The 13,722-nt window shown below is 49.0% G+C and overlaps 1 protein-coding gene across 4 annotated transcripts in view; it reads left to right on the plus strand.

Moving 5' to 3' along the window:
• The window catches only part of TJP2 (tight junction protein 2), a 99,959-nt gene extending 87,158 nt beyond the window's left edge, over nt 1-12,801 (plus strand). For 3 of the 4 annotated variants that reach the window (XM_058657413.1, XM_058657411.1, XM_058657410.1), the window contains 6 exons: nt 5,299-5,399; nt 6,336-6,542; nt 8,342-8,452; nt 9,635-9,946; nt 11,631-11,716; nt 12,414-12,801. In XM_058657413.1, coding sequence (XP_058513396.1) covers nt 5,299-5,399; nt 6,336-6,542; nt 8,342-8,452; nt 9,635-9,946; nt 11,631-11,716; nt 12,414-12,567 — 971 coding nt within the window. In that variant the 3' untranslated portion in view covers nt 12,568-12,801. The remainder of the gene's footprint in view (nt 1-5,298; nt 5,400-6,335; nt 6,543-8,341; nt 8,453-9,634; nt 9,947-11,630; nt 11,717-12,413) is intronic. The other variant, XM_058657412.1, reaches the window with a different exon arrangement.
• Nucleotides 12,802-13,722: the final 921 nt, after the last annotated feature.

Below are 13,722 nucleotides of genomic sequence, written 5' to 3' on the forward strand. Positions count from 1 at the left end.
ACAAACTTCCAAAGTGATGCAAATTTGGTTGTAGTCCTTAAAAATGGCTCCAAAATAGAGCTGGAAACATTGTTGGACATTGGGTAACTGAAGGATTTATTACTCTTTGTCTTCAGCCATGATAATATTGTGATTCTATTGAAAAGAAAAACAAGAAACATTTACTAATTCCCTCTAGGGATACATCCTAAATAAAATATTATGGATAACTAATACAATGTCTGAAGTTTGCCTAAATCATCTCTAGTGGGTGGAGATGACAGAGTGTAGGACGAGACAGCCAAGAATGACAGTTGCTCACGTGGACAGGGGAGGCCCTTCATCCGTTGCTTCTGCCTGCACATATGGCCAGGTTTCCATAGGGGAATCTTTTTTTGAAGTTGTTGAAATGAGGACCCTTTTCTACCATGATTCATGAAAGCAGAATGGTCAAAGATTTGAACATGTTTGAGTAACTGGATATGTATACCCCCTTATGCGTGACGGCTGGTGTGCGTGAGATAGAATTCAGTGTTGTAGAGGATTATGTGTATGGTCACACAGTGCTTCATTTTGTAGGGGAAACCTGAAGCAATTGCACAGATGGAGTAATGTGCTTAGGACAATGACAGGTCTGCTGGGGCAGTGCCAGTTGAGGGCAGTGGCAGCTGTCAACCTGTCACTTAAGCGTACTGATTTTCCTGGAAAAGAGTGAATGTTGTATGTTCACACTAGATTCATATTTTACTGTTAACTTGGCTTTTCATGTTAGTGAGAGATGTACTGCTTGCTGCTGTGGTGAAATGTAGCTGAGAGATGCTTGAATGTGAATGAGGGAGTGACCCATTGTAAACGGCATGTCTGTGAATGTAGCTTTGATGAATGTGCCTTTGGTATATTAGTATGTATTTTTGCCTTCTTCTTGCCAGTACTGGTTATCACTAAGATGATACTGTTCTCATACCAGCGGTGAGCAGTGGTTCCGCCTTTTCTGTTTGTCATCTCAAGGAGACCCAGCACTTCTGGCTGCCCATAGGCTTTGGCTTTGGCCAAGGCTGGACTGTAACCGTCCCGTGCTGTGTAGAACTTAGGGTACAGACCTGCTGCTGTCCTATGGAAAGCGGTTGTATCCAGGCTGATTACCCCTTATCTGAAGTATATGGGACCAGGATTATTTTGGATCGTGCATCTTGGGGGGATTTTTGGAATATCCGCATATACATAATGAGACATCTTAAGAAGGGAACCCAAGTCTAAATACAAAATTTAAGTTTGACATAATCATTATACATGTAACTTAAAGATAATTTTAATAATATAGTGCATGAAATTAAGTTTTATTATGTGGAATTTTCCACTTTTAGTGTCATCTCAATGCTCAGAGTGTCCCAGACTTTAAAACACTTTGGGTTTTATGTTGTCTGATTAGGGTTGCTCATCCTGTAACGCAGTTGCTTGTGGTTGTGGTTGATAAATGGCTGAAGGCTTTGCTTGAGAGTTGAACTGGGATTCTTGCAAGGATGTGGGAGTTGGGAAGGTCTCTTGTGAGTTGTGGAGGAGCGCCAGACTGAAAAAGGCTGGAGAAGAAGCGAGAGCAGCAGACAGGGTCACTTCCCTTAGGCAGGTTGGAGTGCATCTTGTGCTCTCGGAACACGAACTCCTCACGGGAACTGGTGAAGTCAGCTGGACCTGGAGAGGCCTGTGTGAGGGTGGGAGGTTTCCCAGAACCCCCTTAGGTGTCACTAATAAGTACTGTGGTTCTGAAAGGGGTAGTCTGCATAATCCAGCTCTGGGTGCCAGGGGCCGATATCACTCTTAGCCAACAGGCTGGCTTCCACCTGTAATACTTGCTAAAACTCCCTGGGATGGGCCAAGCCATGTCTCACCTGTTTTCTTTCAGGAAGTTGGACATTTTAGGTTAGCCATGGCTAGACGCTAGAATGGACATCGTCGTTGTGGGTGGACCTTGAGTTGCAATCTCACCCTAGAACACTCAGTTCCTGCAGAGTTCTGCGGTCTTCAGGATGTGCCTGTAGGTACCAAGCAGCTTGGATCTGTAAGCCCAGGTTTTCCACCCAGTCATCTCTGGTGGTTTTCTTCATATGTTCAAATTTCACAGTCCAAGCTGTATGGACAGCCTCACTAATTTAAATTTAATTTTCGTAATCCCTTGTCCTCAGCCTGCCCGGGTTGTGACTTAACTGTGTGCACCATGCCATGGTCATAAGTACTGGTGTTTAGGGAAGCATGTTCTGGAACATCGGGTTAAGAAGCTGCATCTAGTCCCAGCTCCTCCTCACTCCCTGATCCTGTTAGTGCCCTTGGGCAGCAGCAGATAATAGTTCAAGTTCATAGTTCCCTGCCACCCACACCGAGACCGAATGGAGTTCCTGGATCCTGGCTTGGCCTGGCTTAGCCCCAGCTTTTGTAGACATTTGGGAACTGAAACAGCAGATGGGAGATTTCTCTCTGTGTGTTTGTGTTGTTCTGGCTTTCTCCTTATTGTCAAAGATGTGTTTCTGTATTGGTTTTCTTTGAAACGCGGAGTTAGGGAGAGGTATCTTCTACCTGCTGGTTCACTCTCCAAATGTCCACAGCAGCCAGGGTGGCCCAGGCTGAAGGCAGGAGTGTAGACCTCTGCTCAGGGCTCCCACGTGGGTGCAGGGACCCAGATGTAGAGGCTCTTAGGACTTCATGTCTTTTTCTCACTTTGTTGAAAAGGGACAAGAAAACCCTGATTCCCAAAGTCAGGTAGTTAACTATGCAGTGTCATTAGCATGCCCCCTGTGTAAGCTTGGGGTCTTGATTAAACAGAAGAAGCTCAACACTAACGCAACAGCCTGGGAACTATCAGGATGAGTTAGAATATTAGCGTTGTCTCTCCACCTGCCAAAGTTGACTGTAAACATATTTGTAGGTCACAAAGGTTTTATTTTTTAGTGATGTTTGGATTATGTATCTTGCTGGAGGCTTTTTAATTTTTTAAAGATTTATTTGTTTTAGTTGAAACAGAAAGAGTAAGGGAGACAGAGAGACAGAGAGATGTTTCATCCACAGATTCACTCCCCAAATGGCCACAACAGCCAGAGGTAGGCTGGTTTGGTCTGAAGCTGGGAGCCAGGAGTTTCTTCCAGGTCTCCCACACAGGTGCAGGGTCCCAAGGCTTTGAGCCATCCTCTGCTGCCTTCCCAGGCCGTAAGAAGGGAGCTGGATGGGAGGTGGAGCTGCCAGGATTTGAACTGGTGCTCATATCAGGGGTCAGCCCTGCAGGGTAAGGATTAGGCTGCTACACCATTGTGCCAGCCCTTTCTTGGAGCCACTGAAGCACTTACTTGATAGTTTGAAGATATCTGAGGTGGAATTACAACTGTAGAGACTCAAAGTGAGAAGACTTGGTATTAATTTGTGGGATTTCAGTTCCTGTTCCCCAAGGGAGTGTAGAATACTCTTGGGATTCCAGGAATACGAGCTGAGGATGTGAGAGTGGGAAACTGCTCAGTATTCCAATTTCTGGGGTTTAGAAGATGCATTTAGCCTATCCCAGGGGACATGGACCTAGGCCAGAAGCTGGATGCAACATGCGATAAAGGAACATTGCATGCAGGCAAAAAATCTGAGAAACCCCTTGAGCAAAGCCAGTCAGTGGAAAGCAGTGTCGAGCAGTGCACTGACCTGTTAGAAGGAGGCCAAGTGCAGCTCTTATTGTTTGTTCATAGACTTGGCAGTGGATGTGAACGCAGTGGGAGGTTTTGTGAGTTTCTTTATTCTATCAATGGACACAATTTTTTAAAAAATTTCATAAATGTTCCTTTTATATGTTCTTTATGACAAATACAGATGTGCCTATCTCAAGTAGCTCTACCTAAAGCTTTAATAGTGTGCTTACAATTCCCTGTTAAGCACACGTTATTCACCTTGGGGTGAAGTTGTGTACTATTGGTGTACTGTTGGTGGAATTGTGTACTGTTGCTTTTCCAAGTACGTGGCACATTGAAGCTGTGAACATAAGATTCTTTGCAAATTATCCTAATAGGGACACAAAAATCTGTGGTATCAGGTTAATTTTCCTTGGGTTGTCCGATGTATCGGTTTGTTCCAATGCTGTAAATAATTAACCACCAAGGAAATTGTAAGCTTTTTTAGGAGAAACCAAGGTCGGTGCTAGCATTTCTTAAACTAAACAAGGCTGTATGTTACTTACAAATTGTTTACAGGATTTGCTCAGTGGTTCTTTTGTCTTTACAAGTGAGATGTGCTGCATTGTATAGATATATAGACACCCTCAAATAAAAATCTGTGACAGTGTAGATTTTTTAAAATTTTATGTGTCGTTTGCCAGTTTTAGGCCTGATTTAATTTAGGATTCTGGGCCAGCTTGCTTGTCTGGCTTGTCCTCATGAGGACCATAGATGTGCATTACTGAAAAACCATCACATGGATTTTACTTTGTTGATATTTTGTATTTGTGCTCTAAATTGGTGCTTTGAAATTGTATTTGAGAAGTATGAGACAGTGAGGCAGCCAGAATCCTGCTAGCTCACTCCTCCCATGACCACAGTAGCCATCAGGGTCGGAGTCTGGAGCTGGCTGTCTGTGCCTTCCGCTCAAGCCGCCACTGCCATCCTGCAGAGTGAACTAACAGGAGGCTGGAAGCAGGAGCTGCACTTGGGACTGGTAGGGCTGGCATCCGAAGCAATGATCGGCCGTTGTGATCATAGAAGGGCAGTGTTGTGTGTGGTAGGCTGGGAGGGCAAGCTCTCATGCTTGCTTGGGCTGAGGCCTTGAGCTCGTTCATTCCATTGCTGTGTGCTGGCTTCTCATCTGTCTGATGGGAGCAGTGGTAATATCTAGCCTGCAAGATTTGTGCAAGCCTGGAAGGAACTGATTCATGCAAGAGGCCAGTGTTCCCTTTAGTGGTTTGTTAGAGGGAGCCAAGAGTACACTAGTGTTTCTGTTTTTTATTTACGGTGTACATGTCTGTGAAATAAACCTTCAAATATAGCATCTGCTTGGCATTAAATATGTCATCTTTGCTCCTAAAAATATATACCCTTTGAAAAACGCATCTTTATAAGGGAGCTTTTCTGACAAACAGGTATTCTGAACATTAATCTAGTTTTAACTTTGTAGAATCTGTCTTTATTGTAAAATGCAACAAGCGAGTGGTTAGTAGCTATAATTACATTCGTTGTGTTCAAATATGCAAGGATAGTTTCTTGTATTTGCCACAGTATTTATTCAGTTGTGACAGAAATGAGAAGACACCTTGAGGGAACTGGCTGTAGCAGCTGATGCAAGCATTTTGTTCAATTTCCATAGCGGTGATCAACCTGAACTCGGCCAATGACAGCTGGTTTGGCAGCCTGAAGGACACCATCCAGCAGCAGCAGGGAGAGGCCGTGTGGGTCTCCGAAGGGAAGGTAGGTGGAGTGCTGAGAGGTGAGAGTCCATGCCCCCCACCTTTGCTCAAGAGGACAGTGAATGTCGTTGGTGCCTGTCAGGAATGTTATCTTACAAATTCTTGGGCAAAGCCATCAAGGGGAAGAACTTTACAAAGAAATGTGCCCCCACTACATTCACTTTCCTCTTCCTGTTAACGTAGTAACTAGTGTTGCGTTTCAAGTACACTAATCAGAGCTTACAAGATCTCGTGGTGAGCGCCACAGCTGACTAAGGACATGGGACATTCAGAAAGGGGATGCGAGGTAGGATTGAGGACCATGAGGAATATGGTTAGCAACCCACAGGAGATTGTCCAAGAATGTTTCTCAGTTCTAGCAGTCAGAATAGGTGACAGGACAGTGTTGGGGAGCACCTTCAGGCCTCCAGTAGTGCACACAGGGCTGTGCTGCGAGGAGGAAGGTCCAGGATTAAGCCAGCTGTTGTCAGCTTGCCTCTGGGACACTTTCGTCCTGTTGAATTGGGGTCACTTTTTCGGTGACCATTTTATTGCAGAGTTGACTGAGTCTTGCTCTTTGAGAGCGGATGTCCAAGCCAGGCAACTGTCATCTGTTGGGTGCTTGCCATCCTCAGGGTCATCTGCTCCCTCCCCAAGGTAGACCAGCTGAGCAGGCCAAAGCTTCTGCCCTCTGTGATTGGAGCACCTTGTGGATGAGTGGAGGTGTGCAGAGCCCAGAGGCAATGGACATTTGTTACTAGGAGACAGGGGAAGGGGCAAAGGAAGAGCATGTGGACAGGCTGGAAGATGCCTTAGTCCCTGTAGAAAACTGATTGCAAAGTGCACATTGGACTGCAGCCGAGCAGGCATCCAGGTTCCAGTCACTTGGCATCTTCTTGAATTTCCCGGCCAGGTGCCATATCAGACCCCACTGACCCTCCAAAACCAATTCCTCTAGATGGAAGGGCTGGAGGATGACCCCGAAGATCGCATGTCCTACTTAACCGCCATGGGCGCAGATTATCTGAGCTGCGACAGCCGCCTCATCAGTGACTTTGAAGACACCGACGGCGAAGGAGGCGCCTACACTGACAATGAGCTGGATGAGCCAGCCGAGGAGCCATCTTCTATCACCCGCTCCTCGGAGCCGGTGCAGCATGAGGAGGTGAGGCGAGGCAGGCCATGGGCAGGAGCAGCCAAGGCAGTGGGCCAGCTGTGCAGAAGATATTTCTAAGGGAGGTCCCTCTAGGCGGCAGCCGCAGGATGGAGGCAACGGTCCATGGAATAGTGTGACAGGAAAACTCAGCCGCTCACACCACGGCCCTCGGGCGTGGTGCGTAAGCAGGATGGCTCGTGTGCTCAGGGCACCTGCCTTAAAGGATGCTCTTGTGTTTCCTTGTAACCTTTGATTAGGTCTCTGTACTGCTCAGTGTCCTTGCTTTTCTTCTCGCTGCCTTTAACCTTCTTAATCTTGCCACGGCTCCGAGCATTCCCCGTCAGTTTCCTTCTCGCATTTTGGTGTTTTGAGCAAATGTTCGTCCACTCCCATGTGCTGCGCCCACAGCAAAACCCAGCAGGCCCAGCAGGCCGAGCAGAGCCCAGCAGGGCCCAGCAGAGCCGCCCGCGGGCACCGAGCTAGGAGCACAGCCTTTGTGTCGCACCTCGGAGAACCTCACAGCAGGAGACTTTGCAGATTATCTGTACGTTTGGATAATTATTGCCCTGTTTTTCTTATTAGCAACTTAGTTCGTTTCAGTGAGTGATCTTTTTCCATTTACAAAGCAAAAATACAAAAAAAAAGGTTTTTTTTAGAGAAATTTTGTTATAATGATTATAGGGTTGATCAGGGTGGGAAGGATCAAGGTTAGGGAAAATTGGGTGAATTCATTGCTTCCAAATTTGCGGTTTCTTCTTGTTTCTGGGGGAAGGGGAGAGACAAAGGGGAAACCACTCATGACTTTCCACATGTCCTAATACCCAGGGATGAGGAACCGCCACCTCATATCAACCCAGGGTCTCAGTGTGTACATGTTCTGAGGGTTCTGTCCAAGTGGTTCGGATAGTTCTGAAATGCTGCCAATTTTAACAATCCGAGGATGATGTCACCCTCCCGATGTCCATTAGTTTCATTCACTGAGACTTTTTGCTGTCATCATTTGTTTGGGGGATTTGTCCAGTTAGTTCTGTTCTTCTGCTACAGCACCAAATGAGCTGCCATATTCTTTTACAACAGGGCCTTTGTCCACTGCTCCACCTTTTCCATTAAGTAGAACATTTTCTTACAGGCAAGTTCAAGGACCTAGGCCAGGCGTCTCACACCCCACCGAATCCCCCACACCTGAGGCTCATGAACCCAATACCCACTTAGTAGACAGGCCCTGGGACCCAGGCCAAACAACCCGAGCCCTACCAGATCCCCCGCCCCCAGGGCTCACAAACCCAACACCCACCCAAAAGGCGGGCCCCACGATCTGGGCCAGGAGCCCTGAGTCCTGCCACATCCCCCTGGGGCTCACGAACCGGATACCCACCTAAAAGGTGGGCCCCAGGATCTGGAAAGAAAAAGTCTTGAAGGAAGAGTAAAACCCAGCATGGCAAGAAGCTTTAACATAAACTGCTAGCATACAAATATGAATACACTACTGCTGCAAATGTTAGTTAGTAATGGCACATCAGAGTTTTGACTTTAGGAAGGTCTGGCCAGGTTTTTTTGTTTGTTTGTTTTCCCATATGCATTCAGCCTTTGTGCCTGGGACTATTCCTGGTGTCTCCCTTTGCAGTGAGGAGCGGGCACCTGCTCCCTTCCTGATATCTCCCTTTGTCTCCCTTTGCAGTGAGGAGCGGGCACTGCATCCCTCCACCTCCTGCACTTGTGCCCACTTGCCCTGTTCCAGCAAAGCAGCCCAGTACTCGCTTCTTCCTGCTCAGATGTTCTCGTTGTGAATGACCCTTTATGTCTTGTAGAGCATCAGGAAACCCAGCCCAGAGCCCAGGGCTCAGATGAGGAGGGCTGCTAGCAGAGACCAACTTAGGGACAATAGCCCGCCCCCGACATTCAAGCCAGAGCCGCCCAAGGTACGTGGCTGGGAAGCCCAAGACGGGAAGGAAGTGGAGGTACCTGGAGGACCTCGTGAGCCAGGGAGGACACACACAATGAGATGGTGCTGCGTGACAGTTGGGACTCACTGCGTTCTGTCTCCCAGCCTGTCTTCTTGACTGGCTGGCTGCGCAAGCACAAAACTTTGAGAAGAATAATTGGGCTGGGAAAGGCAGTGTTAGAGAACATGCGATTCTCAGATTGGCAGTGTCGATTTGACCCTGTGCATTCTTCAGGCAAGAAGAGTGAACATTTGATAAATGTTTCATGCCCAGAATTGCGAATCTCAGAATCTGGGTTTGTTTCTGTCCAGTACAGTTCTCTACCCTCAGGCTGACCAAAGTGCTCACCATCGTGTACGTCGATACTTTTTATTACATGAGCAAATTGACTTATAGATTTAGTAAATTGTTATGGAGCGCAGAATCACTATAAAGACACAGGTGCCCCTGTCCCTTGATTCCCCGTTCCGTGCACATTCCAGGCTGTGACTGCCACTTTGCCCTCTACTCCAGGGAGTGTTCTGTGTCTGACTCAGTGACTGAAATGCGAAGGAAGTATAACGGATGATGTGAGCCTTCGGAGCAAGTGATTGACACCCATATAATACATCACTGTCAGTCTGCAAGCAGGGCTGGAATTGAAGGATGGAGGAGAGGTGGCTGCCAGCCTGGTGCTCTGCCCTGGAGTCACAGCATGCTTTCATGCCCCCGTGCACAGGGTACTCCAGGAGTCACAGTGTGCACGGAGTACTCCAGGAGTCACAGTGTGCACGGAGTGCTCCTGCAGTCACGGCAGGCATCCGTGCCGCCCCCCCCTCCCCCGTGCACTCGGCAGGCATCCATGCCCCCTGTGCATGAGGTACTCTTTGGAAGTTCACCCTTCCAGTCCTCTGGTTGATTTGTCCTGAGAGCTTCTCCAAGGTTCGACTCCCCTGGTATGAAATTATCTCCTGCTGCTCCAGCTGTGGCAGTTGCAGCCCTCCCAGCACTTCCACGCCCACTCTTCTCAGTGCTTCTAACTCCTCCTTGGGAGGAAGGTGGTCAGGCCTTGTTGACCACCTCGGAAACTGATCAGGAAATGCAGTGCATCAAACTACTAATTCAGATGTGAAAATAAGCCAAATACCTTTGATCAAAATGTGTCCTTGCTTTCTGCAGGCCAAAAGCCAGCACAGGGAAGACTCCTACGAGTACAAGTCCAACCCGTCTGCTGTTGCTGAACATGAGCTTCCTGGGGCGTCCACCAAAGCGTGTCCTCCCCCCATTGCTGCAAAACCTGCCTTTGGCCGGCCGGTCCTGAAGCCCTCCACACCTGTCTCTCTCTCCGAGGGTGAAGGGGTGGGCGAGAGCAGTGAAGAACAAGACCACACCCCCAAGTCAGTCCTGGGCAAAGTCAAGATATTTGAGAAGATGGACCACAAGGCAAGACTGCAGCGGCTGCAGGAGCTCCAGGAAGCACAGAATGCCAGGGTAACTGCTGTTAAACCTTGTGTGCATCCCGGCATGTTGACCAGGTGTCAGGCTTGTATCAGCCCGCCCAGACAGAGCAGAGCTGTTCACGCACACAGTATCTGCGGCTGGGGGTGAAACCTGCTGAGGGTTACCTACTGGGGCTTTCCTTTTCGTCCCAGTCAAGAGAGCCCTAGTGGGCCCGGCAGCGTGGCCTAGCGGCTAAAGTCCTTGCCTTGAACGCGCCGGGATCCCATATGGGCGCCGGTTCTAATCCCGGCAGCTCCACTTCCCATCCAGCTCCCTGCTTGTGGCCTGGGAAAGCAGTCGAGGACGGCCCAAAGCTTTGGGACCCTGCACCCATATGGGAGACCCGGAAGAGGTTCCTGGTTCCTGGCTCCGGATCGGCATGCACCGGCCTGTTGCGGCTCACTTGGGGAGTGAATCATCGGACGGAAGATCTTCCTCTCTGTCTCTCCTCCTCTCTGTATATCTGACTTTGTAATAAAAATAAATCTTTAAAAAAAAAAAAAAAAGAGAGAGCCCTAGTGATAACACAGGTGAGTCAGGTGGCAAGTTCTGGAGGGCGGAAGGGTGCCAAGAGCATCATGGTGACAGCGTCGCCTCGTTAGCTTCATACGCTCTCCTGTTGGCTGGAGCATCCGAGCAGATGTACACTGTGGTGGGAAGGTGCCTGCACTGGCACGTGGGAATTTCTGGGTGGTGTGTGCGCTTGGCACGTTCTGCCCGGCGGCGGGGCGTGTCTCAGGCCGTGCCTGACGCAACAGCCGTCCTTCGGAGACATTGCTGCCTTCTTTCCGTGTGAAAATGGACCGTTTCAGCTGTTGATTTTTTTAAAGATTTACTTGTTTTCATTTGAAAGACAGATTTTACAGAGACACAGACAGATCTTCCCTCTGCTGATTCACTCCCCAAATGGCCACAATGGCCAGAGCTGAGCTGATTTAAAGCCAGGAGATAGGGGATTCTTCTGGGTCTCCCATGTGGGTGCAGTCTCAGTGACTTGGGCCATGCTCTGCTGCTCATGCAGGCCACAAGCAGAGAGTGGATCTGAAGTGGGGCAGCCCATATGGATTGTTGGTGCTAGCAGGTAGAGGACTAGCTGTTGTGACACCACACCAGCCCTCATTTCAGCCCTACGTGTTCAGTTCAGTGGCTCTGTCACAGATTGCTTGTGTCATGACAGCTCTGCCTATCACCAGGGAAACCCTGGGCCTGTGGGATAATAGGTTGCCCTCCTCCCATCTCCCAACCCCTGGCAACCACCCTCGTGTACTTGGCAGCTGCCACAGTAGGCTTGCAGATCACATGTCCTTGGGTGAGTGGCTTCAGCTAACACAGTAGTCTCCAGGTTTGTGTGTGTGTTGGGGTCTCAGGGTTGCATTCCTTTCCCACGGTTGTCCTCATCAGCATGGACACTGGGGGACACTGGGGAACAGTTTCTGCTTCCTCCTGTTTGCCTGGAGGCAGGATCGGAGAGCAGGACCTGAGCCAGCAGGGCAGCACACGCACAGCAGTGTCACAGGCAGGACCTGGGCCAGCACAGACAGTGTCAAGTCATAGGTAGAACCTGGGCCAGCAGGGCAGCATGGACAGCGTCAGGTCACAGGCAGGACCTGGGCCAGGGCAGCACATGCACAGCATTGCGTACTTATCCTGGCTTCTGGGTCTTCTCTTCCCGCAGATTGAAATCGCCCAGAAGCATCCTGACATCTATGCAGTGCCCATCAAGGCGCACAAGCCCGAGCCTGGCCCACCACAGCACGGGAGGTGAGTGCAGCACAGGAGGTTAGCGCTGCAGTGGAGGTGAGTGCAGTGCAGGAGGTGAGGGCTGCTGCATAGGCCTGGGTGCCTGAGCTGAAGGGAAGGTTTCCTTTACTCAGCTATGCAAGCCATAGGAGGGTTCCTGCCTTGTCCAACAGGTGCAGCTGCTCAGGCTACAGTCAGAAGGGCACCATGCCTGTGCCAGCTGCCGGGTGAGCTGCTATTAGCCTGGGAACAGTTTTGGAACTCAGCCCTGTTTTGCCCTTTGGAGTGTGTTGGCTTCTGGCCAAGCTCCTGAATCACCTGGCCTCAATGGCTCATTTCCTGCTGGGAATCCAGTTTCTTGTGGCTCTTCTGATTGGCAGCTAGTATCCGTGCCACAGTCACCACATGGCCACTGGCTGCCAAGGGAGTGTGGCGTGGTTGGCTGAAACTGGCAGGAACCCCCAGCTGGTGGGGCTTCGGGATGGGGAAGGCAAGCCGCATGCTACATTGGCCATCTTAGGTCAGACAGCAGCTCACCGGCCTCTTCCCTGACTGCCTAGTGAACATGGCTGGCTCCCAGCTCTGTGTGAAGCCGGAGCAGGGCCAGCAGCGATGAGCGTGCTCAAAGCCTGGTGCTCACAGCCTCGCCTCCGCAGGCAGCTGACAGGAGAGAGCATGGCTGGGCTCCAGCACATGCCTCATCTGCTCCCTCTGTCAGTTCCAGAACCGCAGAGCCACAGAAGGGACCCTCGAGGCTTTACCAGGATGGCAGCGACACCGAGGAGGAGGAGAAGTACCGCCAGCAGCTGTCGGAGCATTCCCGGCGTGGATACTACAGTCAGCCCGCGCGCTATCGAGACACGGAGCTGTAACTCCTGCCCTGTGCCTCCTCTGCACCCGCCTGCAGGGACAACCGCTGCGTGCTGGGTCTGGCTGTGCCGTCCATGGCACGGTGGGTGTGCTGGGACACCAGGGGCTGGCCAGTGCACCTGCACACTGGAAGGCGTGTCTGAGGGGCTGGGGCAGACGGGCTGTCTGCCCAGACCAAGAGGCACACTGCAACCCAATACCTGTTACTTGCTTCTGAGGACCAAAATCTGTATTAATTCTGTGTTAATCTGTAATATACACATTATATTACTTCTTAATATATACATTACGTGTATATTAAGAAGTAGTAGCTATTTTCTTCATTAATAGCTGCCTTCAAGGACTGTCTCTGTGTGAGGCAGAATGTGAAAAAAAAATAGATACAATTGTATACAAACTGAATCCCAAGTGCCTTTGATGAGAAGTGTCTTCAGTTTTCTTCCTGAAGCTTTATGCAAGGCCATAATGGATTAAAGCTTTATTTTGACTAAATTTTTTTATCAGCGTAACAACCGGGGTTTTCTCTGTTCGCTATCTTTTCAAGGAATTTGTAATATTTTCCAACACTCTGATTGTATATATGATAGTTATGCTTGATAAGTTTGGATATATGTGCTAAGTAGCTTGAAGACCAAGAAGGTATAAAAATTCTGTGTTTAGAATCATGTGCTCCACAGAAAGATACTTGAGGAGAAAACGTCTTGTTTCTCTAAGTGTATGTGCTGACAATGCTTAGTTTTATGGTTTAATAAAAAGGAGTATGTTGCAACCAATAGTTTGCTTTGTGCTGAGTTTCTGCACTACTTCCTGTTTTTAAATGCAACTTTTGTTTCAGTTACCAATTCCAAAAAGAGACACATGTGAAAAAACAAGTGAGGATTAGTCGTTATCCCATCCCTGTTAGTAATTCTGGTACATTTCCTCCAGTCCTGTGTGTGTGTGTGTGTGTGAGAGAGAGAGAGAGAGAGAGAGAGAGAGATTGAGGGTTAGTATGTTTACAGTTCTGTGTCCTTTTATGTTCTCATGAAAATTTCTTTGAGATCATTGGAACTCAGTGCATACACCATGTTTGCTAAACGCTCACAGAATATCTCCTGTGGTTTCTTCCTAAGTGAACAACTCTGTGGGCTGTGTGGATTATTTCCTGTTCTTTTTAC

Source organism: Ochotona princeps, chromosome 31, assembly GCF_030435755.1.
Source record: "Ochotona princeps isolate mOchPri1 chromosome 31, mOchPri1.hap1, whole genome shotgun sequence".
Classification (NCBI taxonomy): Eukaryota; Metazoa; Chordata; class Mammalia; order Lagomorpha; family Ochotonidae; genus Ochotona; species Ochotona princeps.